We start from the raw sequence: 27303 nt of genomic DNA on the forward strand, positions 1-27303 counted from the left end.
CGTTTGTTATTGACATTGATACAAGAACAGATTTTACTTAAATACTATGCATGTTTTTACTGCAAAATGTCTATAAAAATGTTGTTGCTCATTGCTTTTCTTGAATTTGTACTGAGATAATTCCTGCTACACAGACAGTTTCAGATGAAGAATAATTCTGAGAAAATTTTCAATCAATGCCAATTCCTCTTATGGTCTGTTTAGTTCCATGATAAGATTGATCCGATGTTAGAGTCTCTGGAACACATTGCTGATCGAATGCGGATGCCTCCATCGATACCTGCCGAGGTTGAGAAGATTAAAGAGCACATCAATGAGAACAAAAATATTGCAATGGAACTAGAAAAGCTTCAGCCGTCTTTTGAAGCTCTTAAACGTCGTGGTGAAGAGCTAATTGGACGGTCAACTGGAGCAGATGAGGATCCTGCAGCTAAAGGTACTGAATATTAAGTTTTTAAAATTTGTACATAATCACAAGACTATTCGCCACTATAAAGCCCACTGATGATATACAATCTAACAATTCAAATTAGAAGCTAATAGTTTCCTCATTAAAATTCTGTCTGAATTCCTGAATCTATTCTTTAAATGTTAAACCAAATTCGAGATACATCCCTCTAAAATATTTTCAGTCCCATTGGAAGGATGTATTCAGAAATCAAAAGTCTTGAACATTGTCTGGAAGCAATAAAATTGATATTCTGGGAAGACAATGTGTGTTTTCTAATTTCAACTTTTAAAAGCTTGATGGTAATATGATACAGTATCTGTTTTTCCTTAAATTTGTGTTTTACCAAAAACAAGGAGTATAACTGAATGAAAAGATTTTCACTTTAGCACATAATGAAATTCCGTGCAACCAGTGATTATTATTGAAGATTAGTCACTGTTCTAAAATACACAAATGACGCAGCCACTTTATGCAGTAGAAGCTCCTACAAACAACAGTAAAATGAATGACCAGCCAAACTTACTTCCACTATTCAAATATATATAGGTGTTTTGCAAACAAGTGATGGGTGTTTTACAAAGGAAAATAGTGGTGACCTACCCATCAAGTTAATCACAGATATAACTGACCTATTCAGTTTATCAGAGTTTCACAATGGAAAGTGTTCTTTCCACTTGTGATAAGTTTTGTCACTTTTTAGTGGGTTGGAAGGTTAACAAAAGAGAAAGATCTCTTTGCCTTTAAGTTCCTCTGTCCTGTATCTTTATTTGGCGGAATAAAATGGCTGTTAATTCATTTCGCATTCAGTGACGGAAAGCAAAGCATCCTTTTGTGTTCACATTTTGTTCCGATTCTCTCAGCTGGGAGAGATCTTGAGTATGGTGCATTCAGTTGTATTCTATATTTATCAAAGGCTGTAATCATTTTATCCCCATCTCTGAAATGGAGACATCAAGTATGTTGATTATTAGAATTGTTGCAAAAAACTAATTTTGTCCATTTAATACTGTTTTAAGACAAATACAAATTCTCAAAGCTCTTGCCTAGTGTTCTTGTACATTTGAGTATTTGATCCAATTTGGAAAGGGTTCTATACCGTCAACTTTATCAAACAGCTCTGAATAGTCAGTTTTTGAAGAGTCTAACATGCTTTATTGTGTGCTCTGGCCTCATTTCTGGCAGCATTCAATCATTAAATCACCATATAATGACAGTTTTAAATAGTCTTGCTTATTTTTTTCCCAACTTGTACTAATTTAGCCATTCAAGACAAATTGGATGAGATGGCATTTTACTGGGAAGATATCAAAGCTCGTGGTGAAGAGAGAGATATTAAACTTCTGGATGTGCTTGACCTGGCTGAAAAGTTCTGGTGTGACATGGCTGCGTTGCTGACCACCATTAAAGACACACAGGATATAGTGCGAGACCTGGAGAGTCCTGGTATTGACCCCTCAATCATTAAACAACAGCAGGAGGCTGCAGAGGTATGGATATGGTTCAAATGTGAACTTCACTTAGTTTTTATGAACAAATCTGTTTTAGCCATGCTGCATACTCATTTATTTGTCTTGTTTGGAATCACAAAAAATCTGATTTTCTAAAACAGTAGATTGCAGTGTGGTAAGTGCACGGGATTAATAACAATTTCCTGGTAATATTCTGTTGATTTCAGACAATTAAAGAGGAGACAGATGGGCTCCATGAGGAGCTAGAATTTGTGCGAATCCTGGGAGCAGACCTTATCTTTGCTTGTGGAGAATTTGAAAAACCAGAAGTGAAGAAAAGCATAGATGAGGTAAAATATCAAATTGAAATGATGATGAGTGATAAATAATATGTGCTATGGGTGATACCAGTATGATAGAACTTGACCAAGAGACCAATAGGTGTGAGACTAGTGCCAAATTAATTGATTATTTCACGAATGGAGAATATTTAGATATTCAATCATAAGCAATATAATATCTCCAAAAGTAATACTATTGAAGGTTGCATAACATGTCATGCAATGTAATGTATATTGCATATAGCTGCCTCTCTAATGTGCTTTGGCTCCTAAAATCTTACCCAAGCTCAAGTCTATTTTTTTGTTCAAATGAATGTTGTGCTAAAGGTTTGCTGAGATATTTCAACATAATATATTTTAATAGCCCGCCCATTTGAATAATGTTATTGGCTTAACAGATAATTTGTTTATCCAAAACAAACTAACAAGGAGTAGGCAATTTGGTCCCTCCAGCCTGCTCCGTCATTTCATAAGAGCATGGCAAACCTGATAGTGACCCCCAAACTGCAACCCACCTAACCTCGAAATGAGTCTCCTTTGTAACATTAACTGATTTTTCATCAAGCCAGCCAGTTATCTGTATGACTGGTAAATCTGGAAGAAGAATTATAATAACTATGATTAAACACTTCGTGCCCTATTTTACCATTTTGATTCTAAGTGCTGGGTGGACTTGAAACTGGGAGTGTTTCAGATCCGGCTTTTGGACCCGTTCTGAGGTGCCCCCATACGCACACTGTTTGCAAAAATATCAGCGAGTCCTAATCATGCTGCAGCAGCTTGTGGGCGAGGCTTAATGTGCCTGAAACCCTCCAGTTCCGATCGGTGCCTCCAACTGCGCATGCGCAGAAAAAAAATTATAGAATGCTGCTCCCGTGCCAGATAATGCCCCCTCCTTGTCCCCACAGACATTACCCCACTCTCACAACATTACTGACCCCCTTAACCCCCCACCACTCAGACCAGTTGCGGACCCCCCCCCCCCCCGGATCTCAGGCAGAGTGGCAGCAGACCCCCCCCCCCCCCCCCCCCCCCCCCCCCCCAAACGCCGATCTCCAGCAGAGAGCCATCGGCTAGGCATTTACCTCCTCACTAACTGGAGCTCCCGAATCTGATTTATCTGGAGCATGTCTGTTTCGTGTCGATTCTGGATGGGCAAACGCAGTGGTAAAGGGGAAAGTGCTGGTAAAGTTGGGCATGCAGCCCATTAAGTCAATTTAAATGCACGCAGCCATTTTCGGGCCTTGGTAAAGGGGGAACCGGCGTGGAGGCCGGCGCGGATCAAGCTATTTGTTTCTCGCCCGACTTTACCAAGTTTTCGGGCCCAGAAATGGGCACAACGCGATGGTAAAATTGAGCCCTTAATGTCAGAACCAAGAGTACTTGATTTGTATCTAAACTATGATCAAAAGTTTGTAGCAGTCTGATACTGGTCTGTCATACAATGTTCATCAAGTAAAAGCTGGTGGTCTCCTTGTAGATTTGGGGGCTCTCCTTGGCTGACACTTCGTTGGAAAAATATGAATAAAGTATGAGAGTTTGCTTGAATGCAGAGTGAGCCAATAAATGGGAATCACTAAACTATGCAGGTCATTTTCAGGAAATGCTGCCCCTCCCTATTTCTGTAATTTCCCCCAGCCTGACAAACCTTCTGAGGTCTCTGCACTCCTGGCCTTTTGCAAATCTCCAATTTTCATTTTTTTCAACATCCATAGTACCTTGAGCTACTAACACCCCCTAAGTTTTGGGATTCCTTCCCTAAACCTTTTCACCTCTCCTACTCTAAGCCACCACTTGAAACTCATCACTTTAGCCAAACTTTTGGTCATCTATCCTAATATCTTAAGTGTCTTGGTACCTTGTTTTATCCGATTATACTTCTGTACAATGTATTTGAATGCCTTACTGTGTTGACGGTGCTATGTAATTGCACGTTGTTGTTGTTCCGCCATGCTTCCATTCTAATGGATTGTGTCATAACTATTTCCAGCTCAATTACACTTGGGATAACCTGAACAAAGCATGGAAGGAGCGGATGGACAAACTGGAGGAGGTCATGCAGGCAGCTGTACAATACCAAGATTCATTGCAAGTAAGGAATGTTCTGCATAGTGTCAATGTAAACATGAATAGAGTGAAACGATGTTTCCTAATCTATTGTGAATTTTTTAGGCAATGTTTGACTGGCTGGATAACACGGTAATAAAGCTTGGTGAGATGTCTCCAGTTGGCACAGACATCAGCACTGTGAAGCAACAAATAAACGAAATGAAGGTGGGTTAATGTTATAGTGGAATAGCACACAAAATATGAAAGAAAAGTAGTTCTCCACTTCTGCTTTTTCTGTTAGCACATTCGATTCTTATCCATTTCATAATAGCTTCATCTAATGTGAACAATCGCTCCTTTGACTCTATTGAAAAAATCTACCAAATGTCCATCATTACATGGCTCAACTGGTGTAGGCAATGAATAGCTGAACTATATTGAGCACAAAGTGCTATGGCTGTGCTGTGTTGGTTGACTTGGACAACAGCAGTAGCATTATTGTCAGCCTTGGAACCATTGGCGTAGGGAGGGAAAAGCCTCTAGACTTCGAGTGAGGACAGAATCAAGCCCACTAGGCTGTCCCCTTCATATTGTAGCCTTCTGACATTATTGCCCAGCTAGTAGATAAAGTATGGTCATTTGACAGGGTACCAATGTCCATGAACCTATACTGCAGCAACACATAAAGGTTGAGGGGGGGGGAAACTGGTGAGGATGGTAGGAGAGGAAGAAACAGTCACGCGGTGGCTTGGATTTTAAATTTACATTCTTGTTGAAATTTGACATGCCTTAATGGATGTCACTTAACTTTCCCACTGCACTTGCAATCCACAGGAATTTAAAATGGAGGTTTACCAGCAGCAAATAGAGATGGAAAAACTGAACCACCAGGGGGAGCTACTGCTTAAGAGAGCCTCGGATGACACGGACCGGGACCTAATTCAGCAGCCACTCACCGAGCTCAAACATCTCTGGGAAGATCTGGGAGAAAAGATTATTCACAGACAGGTACAAGCGGTCTGCTGTAACTATAATTTGCAAATGCATTTTTTCACGTATTGATAATGTACATGTGTAGATTTCCCAATGCAGGAGCCTAGAATTGCTGCATTGTGCAGATAACAGAAGTCACAAAGGTCCATGAAAGGAAACAGACCATGACAATTGTGCAATTAGCTTCGTGATTTACACTGAGCAAATTGGCATACATTGAAGATATTGGCGGGGGGGAGGGATTAAAACGAGATGATCAAGTTGTTATATTTAATGCAGCACTAAATTGACAAAGAATACAAGTCCTATGTTGTGAAGTATTTTATTTAACAAAAAGCTATTAAAGATCATTAAGCTTTGCTTTCATGTCTTTGTCAGACTCTATATAAACAACTGTCCAAAGGTTGGGGTTCAAGTCCCACTCCAGAGACATGAGCACAAAATCAGTCTGACACAACAATTTAGTACTGAGGCAATGCTGCACTGCCAGAGGTTCTGTCTTTCCGGGGATGCAGACCTGGCTGCTGGGGAACCCTCCATAGGCTATATGGTGCTGGAGCAGGAGAGCCCCCAAATCTACAAGGAGACCACCAGCTTTTACTTGATGACCTCCCCATGAGATGTTGGGTCCCTGGGCCGGCGGCATGAAGTTATTGAGTGATCATTAACTGCTTAAGGGCTTCAATTGGCCTTCGGGCAGTAAGTTTGTCCCCAACATTTCCCACCCCTGACTGAATTAGAGGGAATCAGGAAGGTGATGGGCAGTATACCCCTCGCCTGGCGTGCAGTGGATTGGCACACAAGCATAGTGACCTTGAAATCCTATTTCAATATTTTGTACTTGACAGCTTTTTTTATATTCAGAATGACTGGATATTTCTTCACTGACCCAAACTGAGGGAAGACTTTGGGGAACATTTCCGAGAACATGAAAGAATATTTATTCTGGATGGTTAACTATGAACTTATTTTTTTCCCCACAGCACAAGGTGGAGGGTGCCCTGCTGGCACTGGGTCAGTTTCAACATGCATTGGCTGAACTTATGACTTGGCTGAATCATACAGAGGAGCTGCTGGATGGACAAAGGCCAATTACTGGGGATCCAAAAGCCATAGAAATTGAACTTGCCAAGCATCATGTATGTCAAAAATTATAGCTCTGCAAAGATTTATCTTATATAATCATGTATTGGATCATAGCATCATGCATAATTGATAAGACATTGCGAAGTGATAGCATTAAGTGTTTTGGATGATATCTTAAATCAAAAAAAATGGCTCTTTTATGCAATATCCATGTCATATTAATGACATTTTCATTGTAAGCTTGAACTTTCTGTTAAGTTTAGAATGTGTTTTATTTGTGTTTTACGATCCATTATTGAGCTGTACAAACTCAACATTCCTTGTCGCGTGTGCTTTTCCGTCAAGTGAATCGAAAGCATAGTGTAGGACAGAGTTGCTCTTTTACAGTGTCAAAAATAAATGCTGACTGATCTCACCTTTTACAAGCTTTTGAATGTAGAAGGAGATGAAATAAGGATCACAAAGTCAAGAGGGCAAGGCTATGATGGCTGATGTTTCAGAAGGGGTATGGTATTCTGAAGGCCAGTATGAGAGGAATAAAGGTGCAAAGTGGAGAGGTAGGGCCAAGGATATGGGGAGAGACCATAATGCAAATTGTTCTGAAGTGTCGATATTTAAAATAGGCTGTTGAGAATGAGATGCTACGAGTGGAGGGCAAGGGCTGGTCTTTGGATTAGAGTAGAGATGGCAGAGTTTTATCTAAATTGCAGCTTGTGTAGGATAGACCTCAGGACACTAGAGGGTTCACCTATTATTCTCTTTACGGATGCTGAAAAGCTGCAGTGTAATTCCAATGCTACTGTTTTATTTAAAATTAATGTTTGTTAAATCCAGGTAACTTGTGTATGCATGTTTCAGTAAATGAAACTTTAACTTCCACAGGTCCTGAAGAATGATGTGCTTGCCCACAAGTCAACAGTCGACACAGTAAATAAAGCTGGGAATGAACTTCTGGAGTCAAGTGCAGGAGAGGATGCCAGTAACCTAAAGCGTCGATTAGATAAGTTAAATCAGAACTGGCAGTCACTGCTTCAGAAAACTGAAGGGAGAGAACAGCAACTGGAGGCTGCTCTACAGCAGGTATTCAATAGGAGTAGGATATTGGGAGACTTTGGTCTTTAATACTTACTTGAGGCCAAGACAAATTACTAGTAGAATTTGCATGGCATTGCTTATGATGCTGTGTTATGCTGCAATTAAACTGTAATTGTCTTCTCTATTCACCCTGAGATCAATTGAAAATTAATTAGCATTTGTGAAGATAATTATAGATTGAGTTTATGGCTATACGTCAATCTATAAACCCCTCTCACCAAAATCTATTAATTGATTCTGAAGCCTTGAAATTGCAAAGCAAAAAGACCATCGACTCCGTTACATGGTCCAATTTCTTTGCTCTTCCCTCGTATGCTTTTTTCATAACTACTTATCAAATTCTCTTAATGTTAAAGTAAAACGGTGCAGATGCTGGAAATCTGAAATAAAAACTGGAAATACTCAACAGGCCAGACACCATCTGTGGAGCGAGAAATAGAAATAACATGTCAAATGTTACCTCTGCTTCTCTCTCCACAGATGTTATTTATCCAACTGAGTATTTCCAGCATTCTCGGTCCTTATCTCTCCTTATCTCAACTGTCATTTACAATAAAACATTCCAGTTCGTAAAAGCCATTACAAAAAAAAAATCCTGTAACTTCTCCTTCATTCTGCTAGTGATTGAATTTAAGCCCTATTTGTCACTCTTTCATAATCTTTGACATTTATTCCTTAACAATTTGTGTAGTCTTGATATCTTTTAAATCCTCCCTTCACTGGCTCTGTTCCAGTGAAAGTCATAATTCTTTCAGTAATCTTTCATAACAAGCCTCTTATTCCTGGTATCATATGTTATGATCTCCATAAAGACTGATCATTTTTTTAAAAGTTATTTGAATTCCCAGTGACTGACACATGACAAGATTTCAAGTTTTAAAACTTTTTGCAGCAAGCAAACCAAAAGCAATAACAAATAATAAAACAACATTGTCTAAACAATATTCAGTAGGCACCTTATACTCTAAACGACAGAAGAGCAATGTTTAACTTTTAACCCAACCGAAAATCCCACACCGTGATTATATGTTATGCTGTCCCTTAAGTGAACACTTTATTCTCTCAGGACCAAAGTTATTAGCTTCTGATGACTTGCTTCCTTTCTTTTCCTTTCTCAGCCAGGTAACTTCTAATACCAGAACTGACTTTCATTTTGAAGGTTATACTGGAGATTCTTTCCCCCTCCAGCAAGTCAGACAAATCTTCATAAACTTGATCTCTCCAATCTGAACACGAGTTACCATCTTTGTGCTGCATGGCAACCAATAGAGTCATCATTTTTTTCTACTTCAGGTGCAGAACTAACTGCCCCATTCCTGTGTCTCAGATGGCTGCAGATTGACTTGTGTCTAAGAGTTTTGGAGATGTCTTAGAAACCCTGTATGACCTTTTCCCTTCCTAAAGCTTATTTCCATCTCAACGTGAATCACGTGATCCCTATATTCAGAAGAAATACGATTGAGCTTTCTTCTAGACCTCCCCAACTCTATTTTATCTTGGAATTAAACAGGTTCCATTTATACCAGTAACCATTTATAAAGCTAGGCATTCCTAACACATCCCTGTGAGACTTGGAGATTAGCAGCCTGCCCATCTCAATACAGCCACTCTTGTCATTGTTATGAACATGGTGCACCTTCCTCCCTGTAAGTCAACTGGGCCTTATTATCCCCAGAGCAACCAAGCCACCCAAGCTTCTTGTCAGGCAGAATTCAGAGCAAAGTCACATGATCTTTCTACTCCACTTTAGCTTAAATTGAAGAGACAGTCCCAAAATGTAACAATCTTATAAATTTAGCATTTGTAACACATTCTAGGCAATATTTACACTTGTCCTGCAACTCCAATATTTGTCCTATAATGGAATTCCTAAAATTGGCAATTGTAGCATAACCAGTGTCATTTGTAATGTTAATGTCACATCTGAATTTGTATTATGTATCCCTACATGTAAAACCCAGAACCTCAAGTTTTTCTTTTCAGTTCTTCAGTGGCAATTGTTAAAGATTTGTGTCTGTATCTTTGATTCTCTTTGTTCCTGCACTCTGGAAAAATTCTTCAGCTTACAATATATTTTAATTATTTCTTCCAAAATGTACTACCAAGTAATTCTCTGCATTGTATTGCATTGCACTGCATCAACAGCCTATCTGACCCTCCACCAACCAATCTAGATTCTGTATTTTTCTCCACAGTTTGCCATACCTTCTGAATGCCAACTTCAATGCCATTGTACTTAAAGTCTAAAACTAAATCATTTATATAAACAGTGAATAAAACATAGCACAGCTGCAGAGCTAAACCAATATCCACCAATCTGAAAGATGTCTTTTCAACCATAACACGTTGTCTTTTGTCCTCGACTAATTTCTTTCCATGCAGCTACTTTCCCTTTAATATTGTGTAGCTTCATTTTTGCAACATTGCAAGAAATTACTTTCCTTTCTCATATCATTTTGGTTCTTTGAGGATTGACGTTTGGCCTTCGAACTGCTAGTTGGCCACAGACGTAGGAACTTTTTTTGCATGATAAATTATTACTAAAGTTCCAATTTGAGTCGATCTTAAATATGTGCTTCAGTACAAATTAATTACACACAAACTATTTCAGATAGAACTGAAACCTTCTTCCATGTTACTTTGATCTACTGAATTCTACTTGCATTGACATTTGATTTCTGTATTATGAGTGGACATTAGCCACCTTTTGTTAGTCGATTGGTAATTTTTCTGAATATTCCTTCTTGTTTCATAGGCTGAAGGATTTCATGAAGAGATTGAGGACTTTTTGCAGTGGTTGAGCCGAGTTGAGAATCAGTTGGCAGCATCTAAATCCACTGGCGGTTTACCTGAGACAGCCCGGGAGCAACTCAATGTCCACCTGGTAATGAGTTTTGTTATCTCCTTCAAAAGCAAATGATTTCCCAAAACAAGGATTTTTTTTTTTCTTTTTTCATTTGATGGAATTTAATTTGATGAAATTTATCTGAATTTTTCATTTCAAACATCTCCTTTAAGATATCCTTTAAGAAATGTACAGTTTGAGTTTCAATGTTCCTCTTAGCCAGTGGTGTTATTTATTCAGTGGTATTTCATATATGTGTTGCATTCTCTGTCTCAACCCAATATGTGCATTCTAAGCACCTTTAACCTCATAAGATGTCACAAGGCTCATGAAGGCATTTAAAACCAAGTATGACATAGATCCACGTGAAATACTGGGTCAGAAAATCGCTAGGTCAATGTGGTGGCCATTGAATTGATCTTAAAGAAGGAAAGTGAGGTGGAGAAGAGGAGAGATTTGGGGAGGGAATTCCAGCAACTGAGGCTTAGGCAACTCGAGGCACAGCTACCGGTAACGAAGCAATTAAAATTGGTGATACTCAAGAAGAATTGGAGGAATGCAGATATCTCTGGAGAAGACCACAGAGATTTAAAGATAGGAAGAATTTTAAAATCAAGGCATTGTTTATCCAAGAGCCGATGTAGGTCAGCGAGCAGCAGTGTGATGGGTGAATGGGATTTGATGTGAGTTAGGGCATGTGCAATTTAATTTTGGATGACGTTGCATTTACAGACAGTTGAACGTGGAAGTGCATTAGAAAAGTCAAGTCCACAGGTGAGAAAGGCATATATGAGGATTCCAACATTTGTAGCTGAGGCAGGAAACAGAGTGAGACAATATTAGAGGTGAAATAGGCAATCCTTGTGGTGGTGCAGATATGTGGTTGAAGTTGAATTTGGAGTCAAATATTTCGCCGAGGTTGCAAACAATCTGGTTCAGCCTCAGAAAGTTGCCAAGGAGAGGAATGCAGTCAATGGTGAGAGTGGAGTTCATGGCAGGGTCTGGAGACAATGGCTTCAATCGTCTTAAAATTCAGTTGGAGCAAGTATCTGCTCATCCAGTTGGATAAGCAGTCTGACAGTTTAAAGACATTGGCGGGATCAAGAGAGGTGGTGAAGTAAAAATGGGTGCCACCAGCATACATGGGGAAACTCTCCAATGCAAATATTCAATATATTTCATGTAATTCCTCTTATGGTGGGAAAATTAGCTTAATGAAGACAAAAAATGGAGGAGGAAAAATAGATCAAATTACAAAATGGAAATTCAAAGGCAAGTTCACAGTCACAGAATTAGACTTGTCAACTTCCATCTCATTAATAGACTGCCAGTGGAAATTTGTTACAAAAGCAATTGACTGTACAAGAGACAAATTGTAACTGGCCACTGTCCAATACCTTTAATCTAGCATCCCACCCAAAATGCCAGTTCAAATCCTGAGTTAATAATTCAAAAGTTTAAACTCCTAAAATATTTAGGAACAAAACTTCATATGACAAGACAGCCGACAAAGATGCTTCAACCAGAATTGAGAGGATTATCCCAGCTATAAGCTCAATACTTCATGTACAAGAGCATTTAGCAGAATACTTCATTGGAAAAAAAGTTGTACGTTATACAATGTTTTTCCAGTTTCTATAATTTTCCCTGAGGAAACATTTACCACTTTCTGCAAATAGTCAGTACAATATGCTCTAGAGTGGTCCCAGTCAATTTTATCTTTTCTTCCCCCAGATTAATTCTGGGAAATTTCCAAGAGATCATGGTGTTGTTGGGGACCAGATCATAAACTCCAAAGTGTATTATGAAGTTAGCCTAGACCCAACTTTTCTGATTTTGGCATTAGGGTGAGCATAAGATATTTCGTTCCAGGTATGATTCAACTGACCCACTGGGAAGCATTTATCAACACAGTTTATTTAAGAACCCAGTTAGAATACAACAGAAGAATTAGCATAACATTTACTAATTTAAATGCTTAAACATGACAAGTTATAATTCTTAACAGCTAGCCATCTCTATAGTTCCAATATAAGCAGAATGCCCCATAGACATAAAGCCCTTCAGAACCAGTTAGCACCAAAAACCGATATACTGACATGGATGCTAGATTTCCAGCCTTTTAACACCTCTGGACAGAGATCAAGACAGCAGTTTCCAGGGAAGGATATATCCTCAAACAGCAGAACTTCATAAAAATAAACCTAGTCTCTGGCAGATCCCAGTCTCCAGACTTCAGAGACTCAGAGCTATTACTTCTTTCTGCAGCTCCCAAAAGGCCCTGAGCTTGATTTCTCTGTGTAAGCCTAGCTCCACGCTGTCACCTGATTTTCCTGTCAATTAACCTAATCAAGGCCTACGCTGCAAATCCCTAGGGAAAAACATTAAAAACAGCATTAGTTCAGGTTAAAACAAACATTCTAGCAATTAGGAGCAATTATGATGCTGCAGTAACAATATAGGGCTTCTGGATACAGACCCAGCAGCACCAGCGTTAATAAAACAAACTGCTAAAACAGAAACATGATTTAAAATACATTTCTTACAGACACAGTATCGTCACAGTGCAGATAATCATCCAATCACTTTTTTTAAAAATGTGCATATTGTGTTGGTTTACAAATTGTATTGAGTTTTCCTTCAAGATACAAAGAACGCAGAAACTAATCTGCATCGTATCAAACAGTTAGACAAATGTTATATGTAAACTTGGACCAGTCGTATTAATGCCTAATATTAGTCAATGTTAAACATTTGGGCTGAAATTGTGACGTGTTATTGATGACCCAGATCTTCCGAGGAATGACATCATCAGTGATCAGCGGAAGTTGAAACTTCCCAATGCACATTAGTCTGCATCAGGACTTCCACAGGGTTGGTCCCATGGCATACATTTGGGCATACCTCTGGTCTCTGACAATCTAGAGACTAGAAAATTCAGGCCAATATGTTAATACCATTATAGGAAATTCCGTTATTGTTTTATTTTGTTAAAATGATGGACAATTGCATTTGAGGTGTCTCTCACTAACCATACGTAGTCTCTTGTATTCCATAAAAATGTAAACACTCAAAATGCCAGATATCAAGCAGCTTTTCCTGTACATTTAAACTTCAGAATAGAACAACAGCTCAACCATGGCACATCAGTTACAAATATTTGCCAGTATCCTCTGCCATGTATGATGCATGACAAAGTTATGGAATGATTTCACAAAATATATATATATATATATGTGTGTGTGTATGCATAAGATCCTCAAAAAGCTGGGTGAAAGGAAACTTTTTTGAATAAGCTAACAATGGGCAATCACAAGGATTAATTGTAAAGATTGCTTTCTGTTTTATTAGGAACTCCACAGGGAGTTCTGTGCTCATGAGGAGACGTACAAAAACTTGCACGAGAAAGGCCGGCTTTTATTGAGTACTCGAGATGACGCTGCAGGATCTAATGTTGAACAGTGTGTCACATTATTAGAACAGAAGTGGCAATCGATGAGCACAAAGATGGCGGAAAAGAAGGTAGGATGGCCAACAATATTAACTGCATCAGAAGTGGGAGATCAGCAATATTTATTTAAAAACATATTCCACCATAATTCCAAATAAGAAGATGAAGATTTTTAATAAGAACGTTTTAGTTCTTGCTGTATTCAATGTTTCTCTCTAGCAATTCTATATTTTTTATCGAACTAGATAATTATCTGGAAAGAAAAGAATTGCAGGACCATAGGGAAAAGGTGGAGGAGGATGGGATTAGCTGAGTTGCTCTTTCAGAGAGCCAGCGCAAACTCAGTGAGCCAAATGGCTGCCTTCTGTGCTGTAACCATTCGATGACTCTCCTGTTTTTTTTCTTTTCAGACCAAGCTAGAGGAGGCTCTCAATCTCGCAACAGAGTTTCAGAATTCCTTGCAGGATTTCATTAATTGGCTTACTCAAGCAGAGCAAAATCTGAATGTCGCACCACCACCTAGTCTTATCGTCGATACAGTCCTTTTCCAGATAGATGAGCACAAGGTATTGGAGTACTGGATTAGACTTTGTCTGGTGGGAGCTAGGGATGGCAGGCAGTCTCATGTTTGGGATTGAGGATAGTACAAGTGGTATTGCCTCAGTCCAAGGGATGAGGAATGACGAGACAGATTCAGTACCCTTCTTGGAGAGGAAACAGGGCGATTACTCGATATTCTGAATGGGGACGAGTTGACTGCTCAATACTGAGGTAGGAAAGGGACAACTGCTCAATATTGGGGTCAGGAACTGGGCGACTACTGAGGGTAAGAACCGGGTGACTGTTCGATCCCGGTTTTGGGAAAGGGGCAACTGCTCGATGCTGGGATCAGGAGCCAGGCATCTACTTCAATACTGAGGTCAAGAACCGGGTGACTGCTCAATGCTAGAGATAGGAGGACTGCAACAATTCAGAAGATTGAAGATGTGCATTGACAACTGCCTCACTTCAGGATCTTATAAAGCATGTCCATACACCAAAACGTTTCTACTTTATTTTAAACTCTTAATCGTTTGTGAAAATACATTAATTGTACTTTCGACAATTCATAAATCAATATTGGAGTAATGTGAAGAATATAAATGTTTAATTTAACAATCCATTCAACAAAATTCTTAGTAAAATAACAAAAGTGTTCAAACATCTCTTTACTGTGGTCATAGAATATATAATAATACAACGTACTCATATAATGAAATAACATTGTGCTGTTTGCTGTGGTCATCAGTACACACTATTAAATTCTTGGCAGTGGGCTTGTACCCTTGATTCCTAATCTCAGCTGTGATATTGTGGGTTTCTCTGCATGAAGAAAAAGTAAATAACAACAGAATAACTTGCAGGTGACAGTGAGATACTTCCCAATGACCAGTTAAAAAGCAGTACTCACAGAGTATTTGCCTAATGAGATCTGAGAATGCAAAACAAGGGCAAGATAAAGAAATACCTTGCAGAGAGGTTTAGTTAATGCCTGTTGCTATTTTTCAGATTTTTGCTAATGAAGTAAATTCTCATCGTGACCAAATCATTGACCTGGATAAAACTGGAAATCAGTTGAAGTTTCTTAGCCAAAAGCAGGATGTGGTTCTGATAAAGAACCTTCTCTTCAGTGTGCAATCACGTTGGGAGAAAGTGGTACAGCGCTCTGTCGAGAGAGGAAGAGCACTTGACGAGGCCAGAAAACGTGCAAAGCAGGTATGCGGGATCAATGTGAATATTTGCAGACTGGATTTTTCCTGGCCTATTTGCCAAAAGCACTTGTATGGGAAGATTTGTTTATTATGTTGGAACCTGTTGCCGCCTCCCAAATCTTTGCCCATCTTTCCCAGCATGCCATATTTGAATCCCTACAATCTGATTTCCACCTCTGCCGCAATAGTGAAATGGGCCTTCCCAAATGACAAATGGTATGCTAGGTGACCTTGACAAAAGTAAGCCAGCCATCCTTGTACTCCTTGACCTGTCTGCAACCTTTGGCACTGCTGATTGTCAGTGCTTCTTTAAACCTACTTCCTTGACCAATGGTTAGCACTGCTTAATATCGCTTCATGTAGCTCAGCGTCAAATGTTGTTCTATAACACTCCTGGGACAATGTTGTAGGCGATACATAAATACAAGTTTTTTTTTTAACAAGTTTAAAGACTAACTGAGGAGAGTAAACTCATATATAATAATAGCTGATTAATAACATTGTTCATAGTTTATATTCTGTCGACTTCTCCAAAATCCTCTTCGTTCCTGGGACAATTAAACTCTCTAGGCTGGCCATTTTAAGTCTTCAATCCAGGCAGTGCAGCAATCATAATGAAGCTACTCCAGGTACCATAACCTTGATTATAGTATTTTTATGACAAACTACAATGGTTTCATGGTCATCATTAGACTTTCAGTTTCAGGTTTTTATTGAATTCAAATTCAATACTGTGAAATTTGAACCTAGGGCCCCAGAGTTTTACCCTGGGTCTCTAGGTAACGAGTCCAGTGACAATACCACGACACCACCACCTCTCCTTTGTTGGTGCAAAATATTGACAGGTGGCATATATGAGAGAAATGTCTTCAAAAATACCCATGACCTAATTCTGACCCACTCAAGGCAGAAACTGTGTAATACTGAGGTCCATCGAACGGATGTTAAAGATCCTATGGCCAATGTTTATCCCTAAATTAACATCACAGAAATCAGATTACCTGGACATTACCTGCTGTGTTTCCTACAATACAAAAATAACTATACTTAAGAAATACTTCCTGCCCTGGTGGTCATGAAAAGCACAGTATGAAAACACATTTTTTTCTTTTAAAATCCTCATATTAGCAGAAAGCAAAATCCAATATGATTTAGGATATCCTCACATGGTTCTATTTAATTGTTGGAATAAAGATTAATATACTTGATGTATCCATAATGCTCCATCACAAAATGCAAGCCTTCTTGTCCATATTATGTTCCTTATGTAGGGAAGGGAACATTTCACCCTGCGGAGCTCTCCTTCAAGCCTGTCAGTAACACTATTTAATACACTCCCTTGAAAATATCTTGACAGTACTTGGTTTACAATAACATTTCCCACCTTCCCTAGACTTATACTGGTGAAGATTCTGCACTGGAGTAGGCAGAATCAATTAAAATTCAATTATTTCTAGTTTGGGTTACTCTGCTCAAAACGGTTTGTTTTAATTTAATTTTGTTATTAATACTTCAAGGAATATGGATATGTAATTTTAAAAACTGATATGCACTGTAACATGAACAGTGATAAGTCACTTGAACCACTTTTGTATCTTCACTCAATTTGATAATGTGCCTGGAACTGAAAACAGCTGTTCCAAAATATTGAGCAACTTGGGTGCAAAGGTTGATCCACATTTTCCCCCAAGGATTTTTTGCCAATTTTTTTAAAAAGCCTTTAGCTTTTGAAATAATTTACCTTACGCAGCTCCATCTGGCCCTTGCACCCAACTATTTTAATGGTACAAATAGTTTGTGATGATACAAAATACAAATGGGTTCTATTGCAACTTCTTGACTAAAATGTATATTTTGATTTTGATCCAAGTGAGTTTAATTCAGAGCATTGTGTTTTTATAACTTCAGTTCTATGAAGCCTGGAAAAAATTGATTGATTGGCTTGAGGAAGCGGAAAGCAATCTGGACACCGATCTTGAAATTTCCAATGATCCAGATAAAATTAAATTGCAGCTGTCAAAACACAAGGTAAGAAATCTGATGCTCCATTCCATAAAACTGGTTCTGATTCTTTTTGCCTATCCTCTGTTGACGATTGTGACCTTCTAACAGCCTCTGAGGAATGCTGAGGCCAGTTTTAACACCCTCAGTGCTGTACTGTTTGAGATTATCGAATTTCACTTGGACAAGAGACCTACTTGGTCCTTTGTGGTTTGGCACCCCACCATCCAGTTCAGGCAGTTGGACACAACCAGTAAGGAAGACTTCATGCAAAAAAAAACAACTGTTTATTAATCAAAGTGGGAAATGGTGATTTTTCAAAAGGAGAAATGTAATTTAAATAACTGTACTAACAGCCAAGAAGGCAGGATATTGTTACATGCAGACCTTTTAACTGTACACTTTCAGTTTTAAAAAAGCAAGAATTTTCTGATAACGTGGATTGGCATCAGCAATTTTTTCTCACTTCACAATTTGACTCTAGTTTGCCAGAGTTTGAATTGATGTAAATTCTATCCAATACTTGGAGAACTAGGTGTTAGCAAGTCTCACCAGAAAAAATATGTGCCATTTAATCCAAATGATCAATTTCCAATTCCTGTTGCAAACAGGACAGAATGATCCAAATAAAAAAAGCCAGCAGTTTCCTCCTATATAGAACCATAGAAAAGTTACACAGAGGACATTCAGCCCATTGTGTCTGAGCCAGCCAAAAAAGGGGGAAAAGCTGGAAGTGTTCATATTAATTCCACTTTCTAGCACCCGGTCCATTGCCTTGCAGATTTCAGCACTTTAGCTGCAGATCGAAGTATTTTTTAAACGTTTCAGCCACAAGCACCAATTCGGGTAGTGAATTTCAGGCAGCCACTGCCCTCATGTCCCCTCTAATCCTTCTATCAATCATCTTAAATCTGTGCCCCTAGTAACTGACCCCTCAGCTAAGGGGAAACAGGTCTTTTCTGTCTACCCCATCTAGGCTCTTCACAATTTTATACACCTCAATTAAGTAACCCCTCAGTCTCCTCTATTCTAACGAAAACAACCCAGTCTATCCAATCTCTCCTCATAGTTGCAATTTTCAAGCCATGGCAACATTCTTGTAAACCTCCTCTGTAATTTCTCCAGAGCAATTGTGTTCTTGTAATGTGGTGACTGGAACTGTACACAAAATTCCAGCTGTGCCTTAACCAGTATATTATACAGTTTCAGCATTATGTCCTTGCTTTTGTATTCAGTACCTTGCCCAATTAAGGAAAGCATTCTTATATGATTTGCCCTGCCACCTTTAAGGACCTTTGGACATGTACTGTCACTTCCTCAATCCCATTCAACACCTTCCCATTTATTGAGTATCCCCTTGCTTTGTTAGCAGTCCCCAAAAGCATTCCCTCGCAATTTTCCAGATTAAATTCTATTTGCCACTTTTCCAGCCACACAAACAAACCAATGATATAATTCTGGAGACAACAGCTATCCTCTTCATTATCAACTACACCACCAATTTTTCTGCCATCTGCAAACTTTCCAATCATGCTTCCTGCATTTAAGTCCAAATTATTAATATATGTATATAAGCAGCAAGGGCCGCAACATTGAGCCTTGTGAAACGCCACTGGAGACCACTTTTCATTTACAAAAACACCCTCGACCATTACCCTTTGTTTCCTGTCACAGAGCCAATTTTGGATCCAATTTTGCAAATATAAGCAAAGTAATAGTTGAACATACCATAGTCTAGTCTTTAACCATTCATTGTCAGTTAGTGAACAGTTTTCACTGTTTTTGCCCGAGTGTGTAGCATCACTTAGTGTATTGTTAACTGAGATGAGCTAATGTTTACAGTTTGCTACTTAGTGATCTGCAAACCTTTGCATACTTATCCAAGTGGCTCTGTAATTGCAAAGTTGACATTTATTCATGCCTTATCATTTTAAAGTTTTCCTTTATTGTATAAACCAGAAAGATAATGAATGCAAGGTTGGTGCCAAACTTGGAGCCTTTTAGTCAGAACTTAATGCAGGCAAAAGGGTTAAATTCATCAAACTACAGGTGCAACTATAACTAAATCCGTACAGTATTTCTGAATGAAAAAGCAGTTCTTGTTTTAAAACATGGGGTTAGATAAAAGCCTTTGCAAGTGAGTAGTTTTAATGTTTCCCAAGATGTCCAGTCCTCAAATCAATATTGTTTCAAAGCATTTAGATCCTGCAAATATAATTTTGCAAATTCAGTTGCAAGATTTGGAGCCTAATCATGTAATGTCACATGTAACCTCATTTGAAATGTTCCAATGGCAATTAAATAAAACATTTTAGGCATTAACTCAAAAATGTGGATATTTTAATAATCAAGTCTGTGATTGCCAAATTGAGATCTGATTTGTTACTCGGAGACGTTCCGTCTGTACTTTCGCATTTCCAACATTGCTGTGCTCTTTTTAAAATCAAACAAGGATTTCCAAAAAACTCTGGGTGGGAAACAGCCTGTATATGACACCACAATCCGAATGGGCCGCTCCATGAAAGATAAAGCCTCACTTACAGATGACCGTCAGAAATTGGATAATCTGTTGGGAGAAGTGCGAGATAGGTGGGACACTGTCTGTGGTAAATCTGTGGAGAGGTAAGGAGGAATAAATGTGTTTTTAGCTTATTGTCTAGGATCAAGTGAAATTATCTAACCAAAAGAGTTGTTACTATACTTTTATGTATTTAGTCATAATTAGTGACTTAGAAACAGACAAAATCGCTCTCACTGGATTTACAGCATGCTAACTGGTTTTAAGATGTCCTGTGAAATTGGATACACTTACGTATGCCGAAATGGAGAACTTTTCCAATTAAACTAGATATTTATTGACATCCCTCTGCAACCTTACTCTGGATGGAGGAATGATGCTTCATCAAAGATTGAATCTATTTTCACTTCCAATCACTTTTTTTTTAAATAGAGGCTGTTTGCTGATAAGCTATATCCATTTAGTCTTGTTTCACACCAATAAACCTAATGTTAAAAGCTTTACCAAGTGTTAAAGATTATTGTTTTCTGGTCCTGTTCAGGCAGCACAAATTGGAGGAGGCCCTCCTGTTTTCAGGACAGTTTACTGATGCGCTCCAGGCTCTTGTTGATTGGCTCTATAAGGTTGAACCACAGTTAGCTGAGGATCAGCCTGTTCATGGAGACCTAGATCTAGTGATGAACTTGATGGATGCTCACAAGGTAAACTATTATTGTTAAGAAAGCATTACGTTCTATATTTATGTAGCTTCAACAGCCAACTGACGGTCCTATCTAGCTGTGCGTCTCTATCAAATTTTGAGGCTTTTTGTTTGTGCTGAAAATTTAATTTAAATTTTTGATTTCTTAAGCTCTATTTCATATTAAGCATTGAAACATTTTCTTTTTCATGTAGGTTTTCCAGAAAGAACTTGGTAAGCGAACCAGTAGTGTACAGGTGCTAAAACGGTCAGCTCGTGAATTGATTGAAAACAGTCGCGACGATACAACATGGGTGAAAGTTCAGCTGCAGGAACTGAGCATTCGGTGGGACACAGTCTGTAAGCTCTCTGTTTCTAAACAGACACGACTTGAGCAAGCACTTAAGCAGGTGAGAACACATTATAGTAATTAATGATAGAATTTTTTGTGCAACTTAAAACCAGGCAAAGGAGGTGCACAGTAACTGCCTATATCGTATGATGAAGTATTTCATACTGCTCTGATGCTGGTCCCAATTTTACAGTGATGTAATTTGTTATCACTGATGGAGATAATGTTGTAACTAATACCAAAAGATCAGTGTAATATAAAAGTACTGCGGGTGCTGGAATCTGAAACAAAAAAAGAAAATGCTGCAAACATTCAGCAGGCCAGACAGCATCTGTGTAGAGAGAATAGAGCTAATGTTTCGAGCCTGGATGACCCTACGGCTATCAAGCTTGGTCTTGAAAATTTCAATTTACCCAGCATCCACTGCCTTTTGGGGAAGAATTCTGGATTTTGTTACCCTTCAAGTGATAAAAATGCTTCCTGAGCTCATCCCTGAATGACCTCATTCTAATTTTAAGATTGGAGCCCCTTGTCTGGATATTGAATCTCATAGATAAGATCAACTCTCAACTTCTAAACTCAAGATGTACAAACGAAGTTTATGCAGCTTGTCCTCCATAATTTAACACTTCAAGAACGGGTATCATTCTAGTGAATTTGCCCTCCTGAAGTATGGTGCCAAAACTGAATGCGTTACTCCAGATGGCTTCCAACCCAGGGCTTTGTACGACTGAAGTATAATTTTCTCCCCTCTTTATTCCAGTCCCTTTTGAGATAAAGGCAAGATTTTCTTAGCCATTTGGATTGCATTTTGTACCTGTGCGCTAGATTCTAGTGATTTCTGTGCATTGACATCTAAATGCTTCTGCTCATCTGCAGTTCCTAAGCTCTCGCTATGAAGAGAAGAATTTTGATTAATAATTTGGATTTTTCCTCAAGTGAAATTTGGGTGGCAAACAATCTGTATCAAAATCAATTACTTTTATGTGGTATAGTCATGTGCAATTGTGTAGACTCAGTCATCCACAATCATCTTTGCTCATGGCCATTCAAAGTAATGTGAAGCGTTAACTTAATTGCAAATTAAAATTAGATTTTCTTTTATCTATGTGCATAGAATTTGTTTGAAATTATCAGTGCAACTGCTGTGAAATTCTAATGTCTCATTTAAATATCAGAAAACAACTAATGTGTGTCATTATTGAACTCTGCCACAGGCAGAGGAATTCCGCAATGCTGTCCATGCTCTCCTGGAGTGGCTTTCTGAGGCCGAGCAGTCACTTCGATTCCGAGGAGTTCTACCAGATGATGTGGAGGCTCTGCAGTCCTTGATAGATTTACACAAGGTGAGTGCCCAGTTGAATTGTGAAGTGAAATTCTTTGTCTTTAAAATGTTCAGTGCTTTGATAGAAGAAATAGATTGCAGATAAATCCATAGATTCATGTTCAATAGAAATATTTTTATCTGTTTAGTGTTAAAGATGGGACAAGATTTTTAAATTCAAATTCCATTCAGAGTTTTGGTTTCTTGAATGTAGTGTCCTTTTACAAACTTTTAATTTTTGAATGTTCCAGGAATTCATGAAGAAAGTGGAAGAGAAGCGTGTAGATGTAAATAAAGCAGCTGGAATGGGAGAGGCCATTCTAGCAGTGTGCCACCCAGACTGTGTGACCACTGTCAAACACTGGATCACAATTATCCGAGCACGCTTCGAAGAAGTAAGTTGGAAAGGGAATGAAGCAGGTGATGAGTTCGGATTCATGAAAAATTGAATGATTACATAAAATGGGGTTCAGACACTTGATTTTTAAATAAAACAATATTTTTATTAACATTAAATGTTCTATTAGTTACAATGCTGATGTCTACTTTTTTAAACCCCTGGAGTGACGGATTATTTTCTAACATTACTACCAGAGAGTAAATATATTAGTTTTGAACAGCTATTTTAGGAAGACAGGAAAATGTCTGTGGGTGGAATTTCTTATTGCATACATTTGTATATTGGACTAATCATTTGGAATTCTAATGTAAAGTGGGTAAGAATTTGAGGCAAAATTACCCAAACAGAAGATTAATCCAAGTAAAGTGCAAACTTGCGTCTCTCTTTAGAACTTATTATCCTGTTTTGCTTTCCATAGAAGGTGAGAGTCTGTCTCTGCTCTGCAGTTCCTCCAGCAGCTCAGTCATAGTTGTCATGAACACACAGCTTGGAGTAGGGAATGAATAGCCTGCAACCATAATTTGGGGATTTCCGCTACTTCGGAAAGTCTACTGGCAAATGAATAGTCTACCTTTAGACCATGATTGGGAACTGGAAAATTTGATGATGCGGCAGCTCTAGAGGAGTGGCAGCACATCATTGTAAAACAGTAATGGTTACAAAAAAAATGGACTTTAGCAGCTCATATCTGCTTTGTATCTGAGCAGTGTGTGTGCTGTATGGGTGGAGACTTACCCAAAATGAAACATTTTGCATGCAATCTTAAACTTTAGTGTTGTAACGAAGCCAATGCGCACACTGTGTGACGCTGCTGAGCATAAAACTGGTGACATGCAAATTGATCAGACAGCTGGTTTTGTCCAGCAAGGCCCCTTGCTGCTGGCAAGCCTAAGAAAATTAGCGAATTTCTTAGCTGCATTTTATTCTTATACTGTATAATGATGAGCCAAGGAACTAAAGTTGCATATTGACAATTACACCACAGTCTTTGCTGATGAAGTATGTATATATATTAATGATTTGGAAGAGGGAACTGAATGTATTATCTCCAGATTTGCAGATGATACAAAGTTGGGTGGGAGGGTGAGCTGTGAGGAGGATGCAGAGATGCTTCAGCATCATTTGGACAGCTGTGTGTGTGGGCATATGCATGGCAGATGCAGTATAATGTGGATAAATGGGAGGTTATCCACTTTGGTAGCAATAATAGGAAGACAGATTATTACTTGAATGGGTGTAAATTGAGAAAGGTGGATATTCAGCGAGACCTTGGTGTCCTCGTGCATCAATCGCTGAAAGTAAGCGCGCAGGTACAGCAGGCAGTAAAGAAGGCAAATGGTATGTTGACCTTCATAGCGAGAGGTTTTGAGTATAGTGATAGGGATGTTTTGCTGCAATTGTATAGGGCATTGGTGAGGCCACACCGAGAGTATTGTGTGCAGTTTTGGTGTCCTTATCTGAGGAAGGATGTCCTTGCTATAAGGGAGTACGGCAAAGGTTTACCAGGCTGATCCCTGGGATGGCAGGACTGTCATATGAGGAGAGACTAAGGGTGTTCGGATTCAGAAAGAATGTTCCCAATAGTGGGGGGAGTCCAGAACTAGGGGTCATAGTTTGAGGATAAGGAAAATTTTAGCACTGAAGTGAGGAGAAATTTCTTCACCCAGAGGGTGGTGAATGTGTAGAATGTAGTTGAGGCCAAAACGTTGTCTGATTTCAAGAAGAAATTAGATATAGCTCTGGGGACTAAAGGGATCAAGGGATTTGGAGGGAAGGGGGGATCAGGATTTTGAATTTGATGATCAACCTTGATCAAAATGAATGGCGGAGCTGGCTCAAAGGGCCGAATGGCCTCCTCCTGCTTCTGGTTTCTATGTCAGTCATCCAGCTAGGGAACAGTGAAATTGATTGCAGAGATACTGCAGTTTTAAAAGCTATTTCCTCTAAGTTAAATGCATGACAGGTAAGAATGTTTGAGATAAGGAAACCTCACTGTTACAATGTTCTATGTTTTTCTCATTCTCTAATTGAATGACGGAATAAGCTTGAGGGGCTGAATGGTCTATTCCAGTTCTTATGTTCCTTTCCCTTTTCACAGTTTATTGCTCCACTATAATTATAGCAGTACCTCTGTTCTAAGACTTTCATTCATCGTGTTTAACCAACATTATTTTATATGATATTACCCTGAAGTTAATTCTGTGCGAGAAGGTATTTCTGATATCACAGGTAATAATAAAATATATTTTTATTCCATGAAGTTGATATCATTACTGAGAGCAGATTGTATGTTGGGCGAGAACAAAAGCTGCCAACTGGCATTTCTATAAGTTTTTGATGTCTCTTCAGGATATGTTTAAAATGAATAACTACACCTAATTATGATCATTTTTATCTCAGCACTTCATACCACCCATTGTGTGGTTCAGTGGCACAACTAGGAATATAACTTTAGGCCCAATTTAGAGTGGATGGACTTGAGTGGGATATGGTCTGCTCAGCTTGTAGTTTTAGCTCATTCCTTTGGTCCTGTCGAGCGAAGAGATGGACTCAACATGATGGATGACTGCAGAGCCAGCAGAATATGGGCATCCTCACATTGAAGGAGGAGACGTTGCCACTGGTGCCTACTAAACTTAATCTGGTGCAGGGTCAGAATCCGGTCTTCTGGTCAGAGCCATCCAACTGAACTGCTTTGTCTTCACAATTGCAAATAAGAGCTGGAAATATCCCGACAGGTAGGGCTAGGATTGGAGAGATTGCAGGAGTTCACCGTTGGTATTGGATAGCAAGAACTTGATCTAAGCATTTTACAGGCTCGGATATTGGCTAGGCCTGGATGCTCATTGGATGACTGTGCCATATCAAGGATCACCTGTGACCTTGGTGTAAATAGAACATTTATAGTTATTTAGAATAGACATACTGTGATTCGTAGCCTGGATACGAATCATCAGCTGTGGTTCCTCATTGTATATTTGTTACCTTAAATAAAGTGGAAATAGGCTTGAAGTTCTGGATACTAATTTCTCCTCATAGACTTAATAGCAGGACTCATTTAAGCATTCTAAATACGGAACAGAGTGTTCTTACAGCCTCTCAGGCTCCATATATGTTTTTCATGATACAATATTTGGCAAAGATATTGTCTGGAAATTTCAAGTATTCTAAAAGGGACCTTTAGCAAGCAGCAGACTTCTTCATAATCAAGATTTTCTACCTATGGATTTTTACACTTGTCATCAAGCCAAAAAAAGAAACATTTATCGTTTTATTTTTGTCATCCTATCTCTAGGTGTTGACATGGGCAAAACAGCACCAGCAACGATTGGCAACCGCACTATCAGAGTTGGTTACCAATGCGGAATTATTGGATGAATTGTTGGCCTGGTTACAGTGGGCTGAAACTACGCTTGTACAGAGGGATCAAGACTCTATGCCAAAGGACATTGAACAGGTCAAAACACTCATCACAGAGCACCAGGTATATCCGAAGCTTCTGCCTCAGATGAGCAACAAGTATATTGATAAAATTGTTAATCTGTTTGTTGTAAAGCAGTTTTATTGACTGATACATTTCTAGCTCAGCAATCAATTTTTCAAAATGTGAACTTTGTGTTTTCTATGATTCACAATTCACTAGATGTTGTGCTTTATGGCCTGGACTTGGCGGTCAGCAGCAAAGCAATGCCACCCACTGCCGGCCTCAAAGAAAGCTGCCCACATAGATCTAGAGATCTTTGTGGTGGACATTTCCCCAATGCCAAGTCAAGGGGATGTCTTAGCATGCAGCAGCAATGATATTAGTTAGCAGGTAGGCAGCCAAACAAATTTAATTTTTCTCACAAAGCAAACCAGGAAATTTAAAGCACTTAGAACCCACACTTTTAATTTAAATTTTCAGATAGCAAAATAAATGTTTGACTATTAAGATAGAATCGAAAATGAAGATAATGACTTTTTAAAAGAAGAAAAAAAGTTGTAGAAATATGTGGATTTTTAAATAATTGTGGATAAATTTCAATCTCTGTAAATATAAAATTAGGTTTACAGAGGCAACAAAGATGTTTAGCGGGAGCTTGAGGTTATTATACCATTAAAAAGCCATTTCATTTCATACAAGGCATAACTTTTTCTGGGGATTTTAATAGCAAAGCTAACCGAGTTAGAGTAGAAGTTCTTGTTAAACCATGATTACATGCAAGATTGCAGTCTGCAGTAGGACCTTTGAAGGACCATAAACTCATTGACAGCGACTTCTGGATTTCCACATTATTCTGCATATACTAATGACTGTCAGTTTCAATGGAGTATGATGGTGAATGCTGCCAGTTTCACCATCATTACAGCAGCAAAGCGACTTAAAAACCAGCTGGACTAATATAGTACCTGAAAAGCACTAGTTAACTTAGTCTACTGAAGTCCCAAGATTACCTTTTTAAAAGTTTGTTCCTATTACCTGGCTGACGCTGACAATGCAACATTTATTGTCCATTTCTAGTAGCCCCGAGGGTTTAAT

The 27303-nt window shown here is 38.7% G+C and overlaps 1 protein-coding gene across 21 annotated transcripts in view; it reads left to right on the forward strand.

Annotated features, from left to right (window-relative positions):
* The window catches only part of macf1a (microtubule actin crosslinking factor 1a), a 496134-nt gene that overhangs the window by 437813 nt on the left and 31018 nt on the right, over nt 1-27303 (forward strand). For all 21 annotated transcript variants that reach the window (XM_078237840.1, XM_078237846.1, XM_078237833.1 and 18 more), the window contains 19 exons: nt 205-436; nt 1712-1938; nt 2127-2249; nt 4231-4332; nt 4413-4514; nt 5124-5297; nt 6266-6421; nt 7251-7448; nt 10219-10347; nt 13660-13830; nt 14170-14325; nt 15308-15514; nt 17419-17538; nt 19964-20133; nt 20571-20730; nt 20924-21118; nt 22278-22406; nt 22636-22779; nt 26080-26268. In XM_078237840.1, the coding sequence (XP_078093966.1) occupies nt 205-436; nt 1712-1938; nt 2127-2249; nt 4231-4332; nt 4413-4514; nt 5124-5297; nt 6266-6421; nt 7251-7448; nt 10219-10347; nt 13660-13830; nt 14170-14325; nt 15308-15514; nt 17419-17538; nt 19964-20133; nt 20571-20730; nt 20924-21118; nt 22278-22406; nt 22636-22779; nt 26080-26268 (3084 nt within the window). The remainder of the gene's footprint in view (nt 1-204; nt 437-1711; nt 1939-2126; nt 2250-4230; nt 4333-4412; nt 4515-5123; nt 5298-6265; nt 6422-7250; nt 7449-10218; nt 10348-13659; nt 13831-14169; nt 14326-15307; nt 15515-17418; nt 17539-19963; nt 20134-20570; nt 20731-20923; nt 21119-22277; nt 22407-22635; nt 22780-26079; nt 26269-27303) is intronic.

Source organism: Mustelus asterias, chromosome 21 (assembly GCF_964213995.1).
Source record: "Mustelus asterias chromosome 21, sMusAst1.hap1.1, whole genome shotgun sequence".
NCBI classification, from domain to species: domain Eukaryota; kingdom Metazoa; phylum Chordata; class Chondrichthyes; order Carcharhiniformes; family Triakidae; genus Mustelus; species Mustelus asterias.